This window comes from Mercenaria mercenaria, unplaced genomic scaffold, assembly GCF_021730395.1.
Source record: "Mercenaria mercenaria strain notata unplaced genomic scaffold, MADL_Memer_1 contig_2789, whole genome shotgun sequence".
Taxonomy (NCBI): domain Eukaryota; kingdom Metazoa; phylum Mollusca; class Bivalvia; order Venerida; family Veneridae; genus Mercenaria; species Mercenaria mercenaria.
Genome location: NW_026460867.1, coordinates 2,143 through 24,171, shown reverse-complemented (window position 1 = coordinate 24,171; position 22,029 = coordinate 2,143). Strand labels below are relative to the sequence as shown.

At 37.0% G+C, this 22,029-nt stretch overlaps 1 protein-coding gene across 1 annotated transcript in view; it reads right to left on the bottom strand.

Annotated features, from left to right (window-relative positions):
• The window catches only part of LOC128552417 (uncharacterized), a gene marked incomplete at its 5' end in the record, with an annotated part of 55,073 nt that extends 34,144 nt beyond the window's left edge, over window positions 1–20,929 (bottom strand). The window contains 5 exons of the mRNA XM_053533453.1: window positions 3,206–3,302; window positions 3,954–4,070; window positions 11,864–11,967; window positions 20,238–20,455; window positions 20,750–20,929. Of these exons, the coding sequence (XP_053389428.1) occupies window positions 3,206–3,302; window positions 3,954–4,070; window positions 11,864–11,967; window positions 20,238–20,455; window positions 20,750–20,929 (716 nt within the window). The remainder of the gene's footprint in view (window positions 1–3,205; window positions 3,303–3,953; window positions 4,071–11,863; window positions 11,968–20,237; window positions 20,456–20,749) is intronic.
• Between the last annotated feature and the right edge of the window lie 1,100 nt (window positions 20,930–22,029).

Here is a 22,029-nt window from a genome sequence, read left to right as displayed (position 1 = left end):
TAAAATTCCAGTGTAAAATGCAGCCCCTATTGCGTACACAATTTTTTTCTTTAATTTGATCGGGCGACCTAGTTTTTGATCCCAGATAACCCATATTCAAACTCAACCTAGATTTCATCCAGATAAGCATTCCGATCAAATTTCATGAAGATCCAGTGTAAAATACAGCCCCTATTGAATACACAAGGTTTTTCTTTGATTTAATCTAGTGACCTAGTTTTTGACCCCAGATGACCCATTTTCAAACTTGGCCTACATTTTATCAAGATTATCATTCTGACAAAATTTCATGAAGATCAGTTGATAAATACAGCCTCTATCACATACAAAACATTTTTCTTTGATTTGACCTAGTGACCAGGTTTTGGATCCCAGATGACCCATTTTCGAACTTGGCCTAGATTTCATCAAGGTAATCATTCTGACCAAAGTTCATGAAGATCAATTGAAAAATACAGTCTCTATCGCATACACAAGGTTTTTCTTTAATTTGACCTAGTTTTTGTCCCCAAATGACCCATTTTCAAACTTGGCCTAGATTTCATCAAGGTCATGATTCTGACCAAATTTCATGAAGATCATTTGAAAAATACAGCCTCTATCGCATACACAAGCTAAATGTTGACAGACGCCGGACATCGAGCGATCACAATAACTCACCTGAGCAATGCTAGAAAGAAAACGTTTGAAGTTCATAGACTAAAGAAGGGTTGCAGAATTTCAACAAGGTTTCGAGCTATAGGGCCAGCGCATAGGAGTTTTACTTTAACGGTAGTTGAATGCTATAGACGATAGCAAATATAGGCTGAGCATCGGAAAGCTGAGACAGAGACAAAGGTGTTTTGGTGATCTACTGAGAAGTAGGAGAGTTGCAGCTTATAGACGAAGTTCAGCGTTATTGGCGAAGCCAAGGCATCAGTGTTATACCTATATGGTAGTTGAATGCTGTAAGTGATAGCATATAGGCGCTGAGCATCAAGAAGTCAGGGCAATCTTATTGAACTGCAGCTTTAATTAAGAGAACATAAGCTAAGCATCTATACGACAGGACTCGTACTTTGTTGTTAAAGACATTGTCTGACAGGAACTTCGACACAAAGACCAGTCAAGTATAGTATCTCCAGCCTATAGGAGTTTAAGCTGCTGATTTTGAGTTGAAGATTGATAGTTGAAACAATAATTTTTGCCTGATCACTGAAATTATCTAGCTCAAAATTGAAATCATTTACGAATCATTGGTACACAAATCATTTAAGCAAGGTAGCCAGAGGAAAATTTTATGTATGAGATATTTGGTCTCATCAGCTATACATTTTAACAAAGGACATTCTACATCGTTTGTCTGCTAGTCTGAGACATAATCACCTTAGCGATTTCATTGTTCAAGATAACCAAAGGTGTAGGCACTTCCCTGGGTCATATAACTCGTATCCTGACAATAATTTTATTTTAACAATTTTATACTTTGGTTTATTCTTTTTCAATAATTTCATACTTTGGATTTTTTTTCAATAGTTTTGTACTTTGGATTACATTCTTCACACTTTATTGAAAATTCTTCTTTGAACTAACAGTCTTAGTCTGACATAACTGTAAACATCTTGTTTACATTTAAACCATTTTAATGAAAAAGTTGTTTAACTATTTGACAAATTCAACAAACTTATACATTTTTATTACTTTGTTGCTATATAATGTGACTATTTCTGGAACCTGGCTGTTAAAAAAGAGGGCCATGAAGGCCCTATACCGCTCACCTGACCTACTGACCTAAAGATCATCGAGATTAACATTCTGACCATGTTTCATTAAGATATGGTCATAAATGTTGTCTCTAAAGTGTTAACTAGCTTTTCCTCTGATTTGACCCAGTGACCTAATTTCTGACCCCACATGACCCAGATTCGATCTTGACCTAAAAATCATCAAGATTAACATTCTGACTAAGTTTTATGAAGATAAAGTTATAAATGTGGCCTCAAGAGTGTTAACAAGCTTTTCCTTTGATTTGACCTAGTAACCTAGTTTTTGATATCACCTGACTCAGATTAAAAACAAAGAAAAATATCAAACAGGGAAATTAACATTCTGACCAAGTTTCATTAATATATGGTCATAAATGTGGCCTCTACAGTTTTAACTAGCTTTTCCTTTGATTTGTCCTGGTGACCTAGTTTTTGATTCTACATAACCCAGATTCAAACTGGACCTTAAAACCATCAAGAAAAATACTCTGGCCAAGATTCATGAAAATACAGTCATAAATGTGGCTGCTACAGTGTTAAGAAGCTTTTCCTTTGATTTGACCTGGTGACCTAGTTTTTGACTCCAGATGACCCAATATCAAATTTTTTCAAGATTTTATTGACGGTAACATTCTGACCAAGTTTCATTAAGATTGGGCCAAAATTGTGACCTCTAGAGTGTTAACAAGCTTTTCCTTTGATTTGACCTGGTGACCTAGTTTTTGACCCCAGATGATCCAAAATCAAACTCGTCCAAGATTGAATTGTGAGTAACATTCTGACCAAGTTTCATTAAGATTGAGCCAAAATTGTGACCTCTAGAGTGTTAACAAGCTTTTCTTTGATTTGACCTTGTGACCTAGTTTTTGACCCCAGCTGACCCAATATCAAATTCTTCCATGATTTAATTTAGAGTAACATTCTGACCAAGTTTCAGTAAGATTAGGTCAAAATTGTGACCTCTAGAGTGTTAACAAGCTTTTCCTTTGATTTGACCTGGTGACCTAGTTTTTGACCTCAGATGACCCAATATCAAAATTGTCAAAGATTTAATTAAGAGTAACATTCTGACTAAGTTTCATTAAGATTGGGCCAAAATTGTGATATCTGGAGTGTTAACAAGCTTTTCCTTTTATTTGACCTGGTGACCTAGCTTTTGATCCCAGATGACCCAATATCAAACTCGTCCAAGATTTTATTAAGGGTAACATTCTGACCAAGTTACATTAAGATTTGCCCAAAATTGTGACCTCTAGAGTGTTAACAGTCAAATTGTTGACGACGGACGGACGGACGACGGACGGACGACGACGGATACAGGGCGATCACAAAAGCTCACCTTTGAGCACTTTGTGCTCAGGTGAGCTGAAAAATGTAGCTCTTCCTTTAACAGTTAAACAACTACTCCTTAGCATGAAAAGCGAGAGCTATTGCATCAACTTGACCAAAATAAGTATTACCTCCTTTATATTCCAAACACATGTGACATTTTTTGGACCGATCATTTACTTCACAAATAGTCTCCCACCTTTTTGTATTTGTGTTATTGAGATGATTCTGAAAACAAAAACTATGTATTGACAAGAGATATTTTTAAAACATATGCTCTACCCCCTACCCCATGATGGGTTATCACATTTTCAGTCCCATGATCACTATGACCTTGACTATCTAACCCTAAAATATTTACATCATAAGCCAAATCACTATATCAAGCTTAAGACAAAACCATTTTCAAGGGTCAAGTCCCTGAGAACTTGACCTTTGACATATTAACCCAAAAAGCAATAAGGGGACATATACTATCTAGTGGTATAATAATGTATGAAAATATTTTTTTCTACTAAAACTTGAAAAGCTATTACAAAGCACTTTTAAATAAATCATGACACAGTTTTATTATTTTCAAAAATGTGATACTGCTTTAGTTGTGTACATCTACTTCATTTTTTCATCCAAACACTTCTTTCACCAATCAATTTATCCAGGCCTAGTATTCAGTTAAACAACTGAAGACTAAACATCTACATCCTGAGGCCTGAAATATCCTTTTCCAATAATTACTTAAAATTTGTGAAATTCTGGCAGAAAATAGCCTGAAATCAGGACATCCTAAATATCCTGAGGCTATTTCTCATAAAGAATTTTATTTACATCTACTGTAGGATTAACTGAAATTTTTCAAAGTTCAAATTGCTACTTTCTTACCTTTAATTCAGTTACTATTGTTTCTGACTTCATAAGCTTATCTGTAATACATTTTTCTGTAAGATCCACAAGGGGTTTTGTCACAGGTGGCTCCACTTTTAAATTCTTCCACATATCCTGGAAGGAAATTATAGATAAGCAGCCACATACAAATCTCATTCTGACAATCAATACCATAAATGTAACAGTAATTTTCTTTTCTGTTTTTAGCAGAATCTGTTCCTAACAAAAAGTCATACAAATCTTTAAGCTGGAAAAAACTAGACTCAAAAACCAAATAGGAAGAAGTCCAGTTAAACCAGAGCGTGTAAAACACAAAATGATGCATTCAGTTACTGTAAAGGGAACGGAAATTATTTGGTAACTGTGCAATGGACATTTTAAGTACTGGCCTCAATAAAAAAAAAATATGAGTCATTTATCAGTCAAAGACCTCCGTATCAATTGTGATCTTAGACCAAAGCATTCTCTAGCTACCGTATAGCGGGTTATTTCTACGGTTGGGATATTTCTGCGTTTCTGCGGTCTCTCGGTATAATCGCAAAAATATTTTCAGCAGAATATTTACCAAGCAAAAATTTAAACCGCAAAACAATCTGCATTTATTTTTCACCACCGTAGTTTCATGCTTTGTTTCCAGAGGTAATCCGAAGTTCACAATGTCTAATCATTGAAAATTACCGTCGCCATCTATCAATTACCGATAATGGTATAATTGAGTATGATGGTCATTCAAAGTGCTAACTGTTAATCCTACAGAAAACGTGAATAAAATAAACTGAGTGAATTTCACGTGAATTGTTCTTAATAGTCCCTCTTAGATCTTACTACCTATACTTTAGTAACCTTTATATAACCTTTATACCGTTAAACCGTAGTTTGCAGTTGTAGTTAAAAACGATAGAATGAGTATCTTACGATGGATACATTTGTTGTTCCTGAAAATGATAGTGGACCAAGGGATTTGGTTGGGGAGAGTGTGCTTCAGGAAGTAAATGATAAATTAAGGAATGTACTCACTTCTTTGTCCAACCCGGGAACTTCTGGAACTGCAGGGACCCTTAAATCTAGGGACAAAATACGCACCATAAACACCACATTACCGCGCTAGCATTGGAAAATACTCTGCTGAACTAATTTAGTTAATTGTTTTTCATGCGCTAGACATTCTCACGACGAAGCATGGAATTGCCTCCTCCTATACATCGAAAACGCAGAATTTTCTCTTCCTTTTATGTGAAAACGCAGAAATAAAACAAGTAGAAATTTATTCAGCAATTTTTGGGACCAATGCGCAGAATATTATGACAGCAGGAATAACCCGCTATGCGGTATTTGGCAAAGAAAAGTTCTACTGTTCTGGATCAATGTGACCTTGACCTTTGACCTACTGACCATAAAATCAATAAGGGTTATCTGCTTGTAATGATCAACCTTCCTGTTAAGTTTCATAAGCCTAGGTCCAAGCGCTCTCAGTTATTGTTCGGAGATGTTATAACTGTTCCGGGTCATTGTCTACCTACTGATCTCAAAATCAAAAGAGTAATCTTCTACCAAGGAGTTATATGTCTAATAATATAAGAATATAATAATTTGGGTTTTAAGAGGCATCAAAACAGAACAGGTTATATGGCACCAAACAGGACTAAAATTTCTATCTCAGATACATCTCATTTCCATTAAATTAAAAATAAAAAATGGAATTAAAACTTTCATATCTACTGGAATCACCCAGATACATCAAAACAAGAGTTCAGACATATAAGTTGCCTTTTACTATCATGAAGGGTAGGGCCGTGGTTCCAATTTTTTAAATAGACATTTAACCATAACAAAACCATATGTGACCAAGTTTCAGTTAAATATAGCATTGTCAAGTAATTGGGGGAAATGAAATTGCTAAATCACAGAGTGTACAGACTGATAGACATATAATGGACAGATACTAGACTTGTAATGTCAATAAATACCTCATTTTGGTAGTAAAATAACTAGAAGATGCTTTTGTAAAAAAAGCCAATGTCTACCCCAGTGCATAGTCGTATAGGCAAGAAGTCAATAGGGGACAGGAGCGAAAGTAAAAGAGACACTGATGGTTGGCTGCAATAGGGATCATCTACTTGGCATGCCCATTCATACCACTAAGTTTCAACATTTTGGGCCTGGTGGTTCTCAAGTTATGAATTGGAAACATTTTTCCATGTTCAGGCCCCTGTGACCTTGACCTTTGATTGACCAAAATCAGTAGTGGTCATCTACTTTGCATGTCCAATCATCCTAGTAAGTTTCAACATTCTGAGTCAAGTGGTTCTCAAGTTACTGATTGGAAAGATTTTTCTACGGTCAGCCCTCTGCGGCCTTGACCTTCGATGAAGTGACCCCAAAAACATTAGGAGTCATCTACTCTGTAAGTCCTATCACCCTATGAAGTTTGAAGGTTTTAGGGCAAATAGTTCTCAAGCTATTCACCGGAAATGGATTTCCATGTTCTGTCCACTGTGACCTTGACCTTTAATAAAATGAACCCAAAACCAAAAGTGTTCATCTAATCTGCATGATCAATCACCCTATAAAGTTTCAACATTCTGGGTCAAGTGGTTCTAAAGTTACTGATCAAAAATGATTTTCCATGTTCAAGCCTTGTGACCTTGACCTTTAACAGAGTGACCCCAAAATCAATAGGGGTCATTTACTCTGGATGTCCAATCAACCTAATAAGTTTCAACATTCTGGGTCAAGTGGTTCTCATCTTATTGATTGGAAAGTGTTTCCTATGTTCAGCCCCCTTTGACCTTGACCTTTGATGGAGTGACTCCAAAAGCATTAGGGGTCATCTACTCTGTAAGTCTTATCACCCTAAGAAGTTTGAAGGTTCTAGGTCAATTAGTTCTCAAATTATTGAACGAAATGAATTTCCATGTTCTGTCCCCTGTTACCTTGACCTTTAATAGAGTGACCACAAAATCAATAGGGGTCATCTACTATGCATGTCCAATCATCCTACGAAGTTTCAACATTCCGGGTAAAGTAGTTCTCAAGTTATTGATCAGAAATGGTTTTCCATGTCTAGGCCCCTATGACCTTGAACTTTGATGGAGTGACCCCAAAAACAATAGGGGTCGTCTACTCCATGAGCCCTACCATCATTATGAAGTTTGAAGTTATTGATAGGAAATGATGTATGATGTATGGACGGATGGACGGACGGACGGACAGACAGGACAAAAACAATGTCTCCACCAGTGGGGGGAGACATAATAATAATTATGTAAATGCCTTAAGGATGGCAGAGATATGGACCATATTCAAAGTATGATGGACTGACTAAACAAGAGGACCATGATGGTCCTATATCGCTCACCTGAGTAGAGTTGCTTGCTTGGACAAATTTCTTAGCTAAAGCTTTAACAAGAGGGCCATGTTGGTCTTGTATCGCTCACCTGAGTTAAGTTGCTTGCTTGAAGAAATTTCTTTACTAAAGCTTAAAAAACAAGAAAGTAGTTCAGTAGATCATACTCATGGTCAATGAAAGTCAGTTTTAAGATTGGTGTGCAAAACTGTACATGACATCCAAATTTCAAGGCTGTATCTTATTAAACAAGAAAGTAGGTCAGTAGGTCAAGGTCACAGTCGGGTGACCCCTTATCACTTGGGGTCATCCGGTAAATATACCTAAACAGTCTAGAAAACATGATCTGATAATTTTGAAGCATTTTTCCCATATAACTCATATATCAAGTGACCCCTGGGGCGGGGCCTTTTTTCATCCCAGGGGCATAATTCGAACAATCTTGTTAGAGATCAACTAGGCAATGATACATACAAAATATCAAAGGCATAGGCCTTGAACTTTCTAACAAGAAGATTTTTAAAGTTTTTCCTATATAAGTCTATGTAAAACTTGGTACCCCCAGGACAGTGCCTCTTTCACCACAGGGGCATAATTTGAAAAATTTTGGTAGTAGACCTCTAGGCAATGCAACATACCAAATATCAAAAGCATAGGCCTTGCAGTTTCAGGCAAGAAGATTTTAAAGGTTTTCCTATGTAAGTCTATGTAAAACTTGGGACCCCCTTGGTGGGGCCTCTTTTAAACTTGGGGGCATAATTTGAATAATCTTGGTAGAGGACCACAAGGCAATGCAACATACCAAATATCAAAAGCCTATGCCTTGCAATTTCAAACAAGAAGATTTTAAAACTTTGTTCCTATATACATCTTAGGACCCCCGTGGAAGGGCCACATTTTCACCCCAGGGTAATAATTTGAACAATCTTTGTAGAGAACCACAAGGCAATGCTACATACCAAATATCAAAAGCCTAGGTCTTGTGATTTTTGCAGTTTTTTCCTATGCAAGTCTATATAAACCATGTGACACCCCTGGGTGGGGTCATATTTCACCCTAGGGGGATCATTTGAACAATCTTGGTAGAGGTCCACTATATGATGCTACAAATCAAATATCAAAGCCCTAAACCCTTTAGTTTTTGACAAGAAGATTTTCAAAGTTTTTCCCTATGTAAGTCTATAGAAACATTGTGACCCCCAGGGCGGGGCCATATTATATCCTAGGGGGATAATTTGAACAATCTTGGTAGAGGCCCACTACATGATGCTACATACCAAATATCAAAGCCCTAGGCCTCGTGGTTTTGGACAAGAAGAGTTTTGAAGTTTTTCCTTTCGGTTGCCATGGCAACCAGAGTTCTGTACAGAACTCAATTTTTTTAACAATTTTTAAAGAAGACCATCCAAGGGTCATCCCTGTGAGATTTCATCAAAATTGTCTTGGTGGTTTAGGAGGAGATGTTGTTTAAAGTAAAGTTTGGACGGACAGACGGACGGACGCCAGTAGGTGAGCGATCATAATAGCTCATTCTGAGCCTTTGGCTCAGGTGAGCTAAAAACAAGAAAATTAGGATTGGGTCAAGGTAAAGATTATGCAAGATTACTTTTGAAATTTGTAAAAAAATATTACAGGTGGTCCACATCCTTCTACTGTAGCTCAGAAAGTAGGTCAGTAGGTCATGGTCACTGAAAGTCTGTTTAAAGATCGGCATGCAAAACTATACATGTCATCCAAATTTCAAAGCTGTATCTTAAACAAGAGGGTCAGGATGACCCTGGATCGCTCACCTGAGTAATTTGAGAAATAGGCCATTAGGTCACATTTATGGTCGCTGAGTTTTAAGATCAGTGTGCAAAACTGTACATGTCATCCAAATTTCAAGGTTGTACCTTAAAAAACAAGAAAGTAGGTCAAGATTACAGTTAGTTGACCTCTAATTACTTGGGATCATCAGGTAATTATAATTAAACACTCTAAGAAATATGATCTGATAATATTTGAAATATTTTTCCAATATATTAATATAACAAGTGGCCCCGGGGTGGGGCCTCTTTTTCAACCCAGGGGCATAATTCAAACAATCTTTTTAGAGATTCACTACACAATGCTTCACACCAAATATCAAAGGCCTAGGCCTTGCAGTTTCAGACAAGAAGATTTTTAAAGTTTTTTCCTATATAAGTCTATGTAAAACTTGGGACCCCCGGGTTGGGACCTCTTTTCACACAAGGGTAATAATTTGAACAATCTTGGCAGAGGACCACAAGGCAATGCTGCATACCAAATATCAAAGGCCTAGGTCTTGTGGTTTCAGACAAGAAGATTTTTAAAGTTTTTTCCTATATTAGTCTATGTAAAACTTGGGACCCCCGTGGCGGGGCCTCTTTTCACCCAGGGTCATAATATGGGCAATTTTCATAGAGGGCCATTAGATAATGTCACATGCTAATTATCAAGGCTCTAAGCCTTGTGGTTTTGGACAAGAAGATTTTCAAAGTTTTTCCTCCCGGTTGCCATTGCAACCAGAGTTCTGCATGGATTTCAATTCTTTGGGCAATTTTGAAAGTGGGCCACCCAAGGATCATTCCTGTGAAGTTTTGTGTAAATTTGCCTAGTGTTTTATTTACAAATTGTTGACACACGACGCACAACGGACATCGAGCGGTCACAAAAGCTCACCTTGAGCCTTTGGCCCAGGTGAGCCAAAACAAGAAAGTAGGTCAGTAGGTCAAGGTTACAGTCAAATGAACCCTAGTTACTTGGGGTCATACAGTAATAATAATTGAACAGTCCAGGAAATATGATCAGATACTTTTTAAGTATTTATTCCTATATAAGTCATTTAAAACTATGTGAAAACTATGTGTAAAATAAAAATCCTATGTAAGTTCCGTAAACTTGGGACCCCAAGGCTTTTTACCCGAGAGGCATAATTTGAACAGTCTTGGTAAAGGACCACTAGGCAATGCAACATACAAAAAATCAAAAGCCTTGGCCTTGCAGTTTCAGACAAGAAGATTTAAAGAAAAAATTCCTATATAAGCATGTTAAACTTGGGACCCCCGGGACGGGGCCTCTTTTCACCACAGGGGCATAATTTGAAAAATCTTGGTAGAGAACCACAAGGCAATGCTACATACCAAACATCAAAGGCCTAGTTCTGGTTTCAGACAAGAAGATTTTTTAAATTTTTTTCGTATATAATAGGCAGTGTAACTAAAAATACAAACTTCATGTAGGAACTGTCTATTTTAGATATATGTGTAGTTAACTGCATCAAAGTACGTAGTAGACTGAAAAAAAATATTAAAATATCATTTTCTGAAAGAGAGTTATTTGAGGTGAAAAAAAATTATCCCGGGTAAAATATTTGGAAAAAATGGAGACAACTCCGCTAAGACTTTATGGTAGGCTTAGGTGGTTATTGACCTAGAACCTCATGCAAACTATGCACTTTTTACCTCAAGGCAGGGGAAAAGCATGCCTAATTGCCACGTGGATTAGCAATCTGAATAGAAAACTATGTAAAGATCAAATAAGTTAATGCCCTGGGGAAAGTGTGACATTTTCTGTGGTGAAATTTGTCAACAAACAGACGTTTTTTTTAAGTCCAAACCCATAGAATTTCACAAGGTGAAATATGTTGAAAAGGCTGCTGCTGGAATGAGAACAATCTCTACTACCCATATATATGCGTCAAAGTATGGGAAGAATATCTAGAAATATGAGAAAATCAAAGAAATCAATTTCAGGACTGTTCGATGCATGACTGTGTTATCATGCATAGCATTTAACATAGATAGGTTACTTTTCCTTTGCACTGATGTAACATGGACAGGATTAAGATTAACAAACGGTGTTCACTCAATAATTTCACTATATAAACAGATTGTTTCCCTTGTGTAAAGAAGGCTTAGGGCAAGTCTCTATATATGTCTATGTAAAACTTGGGACCCCCGGGACAGGGCCTCTTTTCACCCCAGGGGCATAATTTGAACAATTTTTATAGAGGACCATTAGATGATGTCACATGACAAATATTGAGGCTCTATGCATTGTGGTTTTGGACAAGAAGATTTTCAAAGTTTTCCCTATATAAGTCTATCTTAACCATGTGACCCCCAGGGCGGGGCCATATTTGACCCTAGAGTAATAATTTGAAAAATCTTGGTAGAGGACCACTAGATGATGCTACATACCAAATATAAAAGCCCTGTGACCTGTGGTTTTGGACAAGAAGATTTTTTAAGTTTTTCCTTTCGGTTGCCATGACAACCAGAGTTCTATATTTGATTTTTTTTAAAGAAGACCATCCAAAGAACATCCCTGTGAAGTTTCATCAGAATTGGCTTGATGGTTTAGGAGATGTTGTTTAAAGGAAAGTGTGGACAGCCGGACGGACGGAAGCCAAACGGTGAGCGATCACAATAGATCACCCTGTGCTAAAAATGAATGGAGGAATTCAATTTCACTATCTGATTCTTCAGAAAAAAATGTAGAGACATTAATAACGATGATAATTATGCAATTACAAATATCTAAAATAGATTAAACTAACCATTAACTTGTTTTTCATAATCATCCTCACAGATTGATCCATCAGTTTATCTTCAGGAACTCCTTCCACAGATGGTTTTCTTCCAGTTAAAAGTTCACGCATTACTGCAGTCAAAAATATTTAATGAACATATCACACTGCACAGATAAGTCGGAAGAAGCACATATGTTTGAACAGTACAACTTTTATCCTTGTAAGTGAGAAATGTAACATGCTGTAATAACAGCTGACATGTGAAATAATGCTTGTCCAAATACAGGTTGAGTTTTTGGTGTGCTGAGGTTAAACAGTCATATGTCAATACCGAAATAAATGTGGTACATTTTGAACAGTTAATCTATTAACTATTTGGAAGATTTTATTTGATGGTTACCCTTTTATGACAATACCTGCATTTTTTTTGCATCTATAAATTCTAACAAAGTCGTAAAGACAGACAGACTGAAATAAGTAAAATTATTGTAAGATTATTGACAATACAGTCAAACATCTTTAGTGCTTTAAAAGTTGAAACATTATAAATAAAAACATTCATAGTTTGCCATACATTTACTACCCATTAAGAAGACATTTCCCGTTTGCCAGTTTGCTGTCAATTACTTGCGAATCACTCAAACACCTGGTTGCCCTCCGTGACCTCGGAACATGTCTTTGAGCTTACCGGCATGTGATCGGGAATCGTGCGTGTACATTTCACTATGAGAGGTATTTATCGATAAGCATGTTGCAAAACACTCCATTAGGACTAGATCAAACTTTTGTTTGTTTGCCGCTTTACTCGTTTTTATCTGTTCATTAAGATATTTTTGATCGAATTTGTAGTCTTGCTTTTGCTTTAAAATTCATAAAGAGTGTCCTTAATTGGCAACTTTAATGTGACTTCTGTTTTCTCTGTACAGTTTCTGAAATAAAGATGTAATAGAATCGTGGCATCGGTTGGTTTTAACATGTTATGCACTAATGGATTAGTCGACTCAGTTCGTGTAATTGAGTTTGTTGGTTCCAGCTTTGATTGTGGAAGAAGACCCCCAGGTGCCCCTACGTGCACTATGTCATCACGAGCGGGCACCTGGGTAGAACCAGCGACTTTCCATAAGCCAGCTGGATGGCTTCCTAACACGAAGAATTCATCTCTCTGAATGAGGCTTGAACCTACATAGGTGAGGAGCAAGTGATTCAAAGTCAGTCACCTTAACCCCACGGCCACGGAGGCCCCGTGTATTTGAGCAGCATACTATAATATTGCGTATATCATGTATAGGAGAGTACTTTTAATATCGAAAACATTTGTCTGTTGAAAGAATGCTATAAAATAACTTCATTTTATCATTTCATTATATCCGGCAATAGAAACACAAACGGAATTTGAATTAATTTATAATTGTATACTGCGTATACAAGTATGTCATATGTTGACGTTATAGTTCCGTGTAAATAGAAATGCTGAACAGTTATCTTAAATTAGAAGCCAACACATAAATTTTGTTTGTTTGTTTGTTATGGTTTTAACACCGTTTTTTAACAGTATTTCAGCCATGTAATGGCGGGCAATTAACCTAACCAGTGTTCCTGGATTCTGTACCAGTACAAACCTGTTCTCCGCAAGTAACTGCCAACTTCCCCACATGAATTATCAGAGGTGGAGGACGAATAATTTCAGACACAATGTCTTTATCAAATCTTTACGGAGAACATAGCCCCGCCCGGGGTCCGAACTCGCGACCCCGCGATCCGTAGACCAACGCTCTCCCTACTGAACTAAGCGGGCGGGCTACACATATATTAAAAAACAACTATTTTTTTGATTGGCCTATACGCTTGCCAATGTAAGAGGAAACGATAGCTGGTGTCTGTGACGTATAAATTGCGGCAATATCAAACTATCGATTTTTTTTTGGAGTTGTTCAAATCGTTAAATGGGAAAGATCTTCTTAACAGGTAGTACAACATTGCTCGTTCTATCAAAGGCATTGAATGTTTTAATTAAGGTGATCAAAATCTAACATTTTTGGATGGCCTCAATGTGATATGAGAATATTATTTCAAAAAAGATTATTATTATTATTATTATTATTATTTACCAGATTTTTATAGCGCTCTTTTCATCTATAAAATAAACGTTCAAAAGCGCTGTACAAGCTACATATCACAGAATGATATGGACACACAATACAACACAAAAATATATTTAAAAATATATCAACATTAAAAGGTTGTTAGCTAGAATCAGGGTTGACTCTATATATTAATAATACTAGATATTTTAAACAACAATAAACAACAGTAAATAACTTCTATTGCACATCCGTACAACAGCTTGTGTTCGAGTGCAAAGTTAGTTTCAATAGACCTTGAAGAAAAAGTGTGTGTTTAATGATCTTTTGAAAGCATCTAAACTTTTAGCATCTCTAATGGTTGCCGGAAGAGTATTCCATAACTTCGGTGCAGCTGATGAAAAACTAGATCACCGTACCTCACAGTTTTGCTTTTTAGAACAACTAGTTGTTTTGAGTTGTTCTTGGATCTCAAATTTCTTGCTGGCTGATAGAGTTCTAGCAAGTCTTTAACATAGATCGGTGATTGGTCATGCAATGCTCTGTATGTGTGAACTAGAATCTTGAAGTCCACTCTGTGAGTAACTGGTATCCAATGCAGTTCTTTTAAGACCGGTGTAATGTGATCATAACGCGATATTCTTGTTATGATTCGAGCTGCAGTGTTCTGAAGATTCTGAAGTCTATTCAGCAAGGACTTCGGAACACCATACAAGAGCGCATTGCAATAATCAAGGCGTGAAGTGACGAGTGAATTTACTAGGGATTTTGTAGCATCTGCAGGGTTCAAGCTAGCCCAGAAAAATTGGGAGAAGTGACTTCTCCCTCCACAGAAAATAGGGAGAAGTTTTCTCAGAACAGGGAGAAGTGGGGCTGCGGATCAAAATAGTCATTAAATACACCGTAAATTACAGTTTTGATGGTACAACACAAAGGAATGACATTTCAAAACAACACATATTTTTTTTTCAAGTACAAAATGCCAAGCATCAAATACAAACACACACAGTGAGCATGTATTTATGCAGTATTTTGAAACATTTATAAATAATACTAAACCACCATCAGTATTACAACAGGCATGTGTGGTGTGATTTGTTGTTTTGGCTCATGTGTCATGACCCCTTGCATATGCATTATCAAATTTTGCCAGTCTACATATAACACAGTGTGATTTGCCAGGCTCATCTTCCTTATACAAGTCAAAACAATAGAAAATTAATTTTTAGATTCTCATCCCTGCACACCCCTATCTTAAACTCTCGCTGGTCAAAATCTGAATATCCAAAATTGTATGTCAGGACACTGATACACTTCCATAAGCATTGCCCAATTCTCCAGTTTAAAGAATTTATTTGACAAATTGTGATGATGCAAAGACAATTTAACAACATTGGACAGTATCTGATACTAAAGTCTACAATGACAATACCTTTTATTAAAGAAAATTAAGAAACATGTTCATGAAATATTGGCAGTTTGTCACCGCAAGCAGACGTTCTGACAGCCTACTTTCGATTTCAAGAACTTTTACAAAAAAATAAAAGCCAATGTGTGCTTATCTAAAATTGATTGTGATTGATTTTTATTGATTGAAATCAAATATCTGTTGTCTGAATTTCAATTTAAATTGTGTATAACACGGATATTTACGTCTGGCAGCTGCAATTAAAACCATACATTACGAACAACTCTGGTTAATATTCAGAGCTTTTCTTTAGGCCCTATCGGTCACTTTGCGATGGGCTATCATCCTTTAATCAGCTACTGACTTTTGCGCCGACATACTCGTGTTTTTTTTAACCCTACTTTTGACAGTTTTTAGTTGTTTGTTTTCACACGTGATGCACTCTTTTTTTATCCGTGATGCACAAAATCGATATTCGGTGATAGGCGGAGCATACTTTGTTGACAGTTCACAACCCGTAACGGGATAAGTTTACGCTAATTGATTATGTAATGTTTTTACAAGCTGATTAGAAGATGATCGATGTGATATATACATGTATGATAACAGCCTTGGGCGCCAGATTTTAGGGCGACTTGTTTTTCGCTTTTCTGTACAAACAGAGCGAAGTCATCAGAAAACAAGAGGGTCATGATGACCCTTGATCGCTCACCTGAGTAATATGAGCTACATGTTTCAAATGTCAAACTGATGATAAAATATTAAGAAAGTCAGTAGATCATATTCATGGTCAATGAAATTCAGTTTTACGCTTGGTGTGCAAAACTGTTCATGTCATCAAAATTTCAAGGCTGTATCTTAAAAAACAAGATAGTAGGTCAGTAGGTCAAGGTCACAGTCAAGTCACAACATATTACTTGGGGTTATCAGGTAATTATAATTAAACAGTCTTGGAAATAGGATCAGATAATTTTTAATATTTTTTCCTATATAACTCACATAACTAAGTGTCCCAAGGGCTCTTTTAACCCCAGGGGCATAATTTGAAAAATTTTGGTAGAGGACTACTAGACAATGCATCATACCAAATATCAAAAGCCTAGGTCGTATGGTTTCAGACAAGAAGATTTTTAAAGTTTTCTCCTATATATAAGTCTATATAAAACTTGGGACCCCCAGGGCATGGCCTCTTTTCATCCCAGGTGTACAATCTGAACAATTTTGGTTGAGGACCACAAGACAATGCTACAAACCAAATAAGGTCTAAGTGTTGTGGTTTCAGACAAGAAGATTTTTAAACTTTTTTTCCTATATAAGTCTATGTTAGTGTTGTGGTTTCAGACAAGAAGATTTTTAAACTTTTTTTTCCTATATAAATCTATGTTAAACTTGGGACTCCAAGGGCGGGGCCATATTTGACCATAGGGGGATAATTTGCATAATCTTGGTAGAGGACTACTAGATAATGCTACATACCAAATATCAAAGCCATGGGCCGTGTGGTTTTGTACACGAAGATTTTCAAAGTTTTTCCTATGCAAGTCCATATAAACAATGTGACCCCCGGGGCGGGGCCATATTTGACCCTAGAGGGATAATTTGAACAATTTTGGTAGAGGACCACTAGATGATGCTACACACCAGATATCAAAGCCCTAGGCCCTGTGGTTTTGGACAAAAGATTTTTAATGTTTTTCCTTTCGGATTCTGCATGGAATTCAATTCTTTGAATAATTTTAAAAGGGGCCATTCAAGGATCATTCCTGTGAAGTTTGGTGTAATTCTGCCAAGTGGTGTTGACGCACGACGGACATCAAGCGGAAAAAGTAGGTCAGTAGGTCAAGGTCACAGTCAAGTGACTCCTAATTAATTAAACAGTCTAGGAAATATGATCAGATAATAAGTATAACTCATATACAAGTGACCCCCGGGTGGGGCCACTTTTCACCCCAGGGGCATAATTTGAACAATCTTGTTAGAGCACCACAAGGCAATGCTACATACCATATATCAAAGGCCTAGGTCTTGAACTTTCGGACAAGAAGATTTTTAAAGTTTTTTCCTATATAAGTATATGTAAAACTTGGGACTCCAGATCAGAGCCTCTTTTCACCCCATAGGCATAATTTGAACAATTTTGGTAGAGGACCACTAGGCAATGCAACACACCAAATATCAAAAGCCTATGCATTGCAGTTTCAGGCAAGAAGACTTTTAAAGTTTTTTTTCTATATAAGTCTATGTAAAACTTGGGACCCCCTTGGTGGGGCCTCTTTTCACCTCAGGGGCATTATTTGAATAATCGTGGTAGAGGACCACTAGGCAATGCAACATACCAAATATCAAAAGCCTAGGTCTTGTGGTTTCAGACAAGAAGTTTTTTCCTATATAAGTCTATGTAAAACTTGTGACCCCCGGGGCGGGGCCTTTTTCCACCCCAGGGTAATCCTTTAAATAATTTTGGTAGAGGACCACAAGGCAATGATACATACCAAATATCAAAGGCCTAGGTCTTGTTGTTTCAGACAAGAAGATTTTTAAAGTTTTTTCCTATATAAGTCTATGTAAAACTTGGGACCCCAGAGGTGGGACCTCTTTTCACCTCAGGGGCATAACTTGAACAATCTTCATAGAGGACCATTAGATGATGCCACATGCCAAATATCAAGGTTCTACGCCTTGCGGTTTTGGACAAGAAGATTTTTTAAGTTTTTCATTTCGGTTGCCATGGCAACCAGAGTTCTGTGTGGATTTCAATTCTTTGAACAACTTTTGAAGGGGACTACCCAAGGAACATCCAGGCCAAGTTTCATCAACTTCCACTAAATGGTTTCAGATATGTTGTTTAAAGGAAAGTATGGACGGACGGACGCCGGACGGTGAGCAATCACAATAGCTCACCCTGAGCACTTTGTGCTCAGGTGAGCTAAAAAGCGACCACTTCACTTCACGTCGCCTAAAAGCGTGGACCCTGATCTGTATTTAGATGTTTCCTAGTGCGGCCTATTTGAAGTAGCTGTCCATATCCTGATCTACAAACCGAGTTAATATATCAAGATTCCTTACACATTTAGATGGTTTAATGTTCTCTTCTCCAATTTTCAAAGAAACCAATTCAATGTGTTTTTCGTTTCTTTGAGAGGTAAATACAATGACTTGAGTTTTATCGGCATTGATTTTCAACATGTTGCTGTTCATCCAAGATATAATTTTGACAAGACAGTTTTCAACACAACGTAAAGCATCCTTCTGGGAGACCGGAATTGTTGGTTTGAAAGATAAATAAAGCTGCCCATCGTCGGCTTAAAAATGGTGATTTAGTCCATGTTTCTTGCATATTGTACCAACTGGTTTAGTGTATATTGTGAAAAATTTTGGTCCGACCCCTGTGGGACACTGTACGTCATTTGCACTGGTTTTGACAATTCACTATCTATGGTCACAGATTGGTAGCGGTCGCTAAGATATGAAGTTATCCATTCGAGTGGTTTCCCTGTGATGCCAAAGTGGTCGTGGAGGCGGTGCAATAATGTCTTGTGGTCGATGGTATCGAAAGCAGCTGATAGGTCAAGCATCACTAACATTGATACATCATTTTGGTCAAGGGAGTTGAGAATGTCATTTTGAACCTTCAGACGTAATGCAGTTTCAGTGGAGTGAAATTTTCTGTATGCAGACTGGTGTTCTTCCTGGAGATTGTTCAAAGACAAGTGGCTTCCAAACGAGCATCGACTACCTTTTCAACTGTTTTAGACACGTACGGTTATTTAGAGACAGGTCTGTAATTCTTAAGAACATTTGCATCTAGATCTGACTTTTTGATGAGTTGTCTGATCAATTTATTTTTGAAGGATTTCGGTACATTTGCTTTCTCCAAAGAAAAATGGATTATTTTAGTGAGAGATGGTAGCAGTTCTTCTAAGCATTCTTTCAAAAGCCATGTCGGAACTGGATCTAGCTCACATGATTTACTTGCAGATTTTGAAATAACTTTTTTCACTTTATCCCGTGAGACTGGAGTAAATTCAACAAGTTTATCTATTTGCGTGTTCGGAATTTCCTCGGTGGTAACCGCACCAGTTTGTAATTCTGTTCCTGACCTAATTTTATTTCTTATTCCATCAATTTTATCGACGAACAAGTCGCTGAAATTTTGTGCTAGTTCTTTGGATGAGGAAGATGTTGGCAGGATGGATTCCTCGTCTCTACCAAGAAGATTCTTTGTCACTTTGAATAAAGTTTTCTGATCGCGTCCACAGGACTCTATCTTTTCAGAATAGAAATTTACATGTGTTTGTTTCAGCAATTTATTAACAGAAGCACAATGATTTCTGTATATCCCACGATCTACCTTTAGATTTGTTTTCTCCATTTGCGTTCAAGTTTTCGTTTCAAATGTTTGGCTTCGTGTAGTTTTTCATTATACCATGGACATGTCGGTCTAAGCACTATTGTTTTTGTAAGCCAAGGGGCGTGCTCGTCAACGAGTGATATCAAACTGTTGTTAAATGATTTCACGTGTTCGTCAACATCAGACATTAACGTATTTGTGTCGAGAATCTTCAAAGATTTTGTTTCGTTTCTGAATGATTCAATGTCGATGGATCTCAACTTCCGATAGGTCACGGTTTTCCTTATTGGAGCAGGTTTTTCTGCTCGAATATGAAATATCACAGTGAAATGGTCACGTGATAAGAAGATAAAACTTTTATATTGTATCACTTTTGTTCACACAACCTAATATTTCTAGCATTGGCTTGTTCATGTGTGAACTTACTGCAAATAGAAGAAAGCAGTGGTCTGCAAATTAATTTCAAAATAATTATGACAGGAATATATTAACAAGTAAAGGGGGTTCCTAAATCTACAAGAAAACTTGAATTTATCTTAGAAAGAACTATCTTAAGCTTACCAACACCAAAACAACGGTAATCATCATGTTTCGCCAGAATCTGTTGTTGGGTCTCTTTCCCATATCCCGAGGTTGAAGGATATTGTATACTTGTAGTCTCCAAGTGGTCATGACCATGTTCCATCTCGCGTGCAAGACCAAAATCAATCAACCGTGCATTAAGATATTTGTCCAGGACAATATTTAACGATTTAATATCCATGTGTAGTATCAATCCTCTGAAAAATAAGATATGAGCCACGCGATAAGAAAACCAACAAAGTGGCTTTGAGACCAGCATGGATCCTGACCAGCCTGCGCATAGAGAATGTTTCGCACAATTTCCACATTAGGGTTTGAAAATCAATCAATACATGGCAGTTATCAATCACATCTATACATTACAAAGCGTTCATGCAGACAAAATGGAAAACTGACTGAAGGACTAAAACAATACACAAGCCATGTCCACAAATCTCAAGTTTCAATCAGTAGGGGACTACTTATAAAAGAAGAAAAAATGTATTCTCTACCTTATATCTGGAACTGGGGTATGCAGAAAATCTATGGCAGAAGCTATCTGAAACATTATCCTGAGTCTGTAGCTAATGTTTAACACAGGCGGTATGCCTGCTTTGATTTTATTATTGTCCACTTCAATTGCATGATTGAGGTTGCCCCTTTCCATGTATGGGGAAACAAAATAAAATGCCCTGAAATTAAAATTGATTCTGTAATTACCTTCTAGAAATGCAAGACAAAATATTAACTACAATTTCAAAGTAAAATGTTAGAGCTGTCCATAAAGCAGGGTGCTTCACTATTTGACAGCCTCTATGTTAAACAAGGACTATAACAGGGCCAGCCTTTAAAGCGACTAACTCACACATCATGGCGTCAGATTTTAAACAAGAGCTGTCACAGGAGACAGCGCGCTTGACTATTTCAATGCTGGATAGTGAAACTAGGCACATCTGAGGAAACTGGAGCTGTCACTGGAGTGTTTAATGACTCCAATGGCGGATGAAGATATTGCACAATAGCTTGAGTCTGTGTCAAAAATATTAAGTAATAAAAGAGGTAAAGATAAAGTGTATCAAAACACAATATAAGTATACTTCTAAGCAAAAAGGGGGCAAAATTCATAAAATATTGGTGCAAGAGTTATGCACATTGTGTCATATGATGTGGGTGATGATGTGTAACAACTACCTCACGTCTGAATAAAATGCATTTCGTAATAACTGAGATATAGTGAAAATGCATCAAAATTAACCTTAAATTCTAAGTAAAAGGGGGAATAATTCATGAAAAATTGGTGCCAGAGTTATGCACCTTGTGGCATATGATGTGGGTGATGATGCTGAACAATTATTTTAAGCTTGAATCAAATCCATTCAGTAATAACAGAGATAGAGTGAAAATGCATCAACACTTTAACCTGAAATTCTAAGTAAAACGGGGGAATAATTCATAAAAATTTATACCAGAGTTATGCACCTTGTGTCATATGATGTGGGTGACGATGTTGAACAACTATTTTAAGTAGGAATCAAATCCATTCAGTAATAACAGAGACAGAGTGAAAGTGCTTGAAAACTTTAACCTGAAATTCTAAGTACAAGAGGGTCATGATGACCCTGAATCGCTCACCTGAGTAATATGAGCCACATGTTTCAAATGGCAAACTGACCCTAAAATATTAGAAAATAGGTCAGAAGGTCACATTCATGGTCACTGAAAGTCAGTTTTAAGATTGGTGTGCAAACTGTACATGTCATCCACATTTCAAGGCTATATACATCTTAAAAAA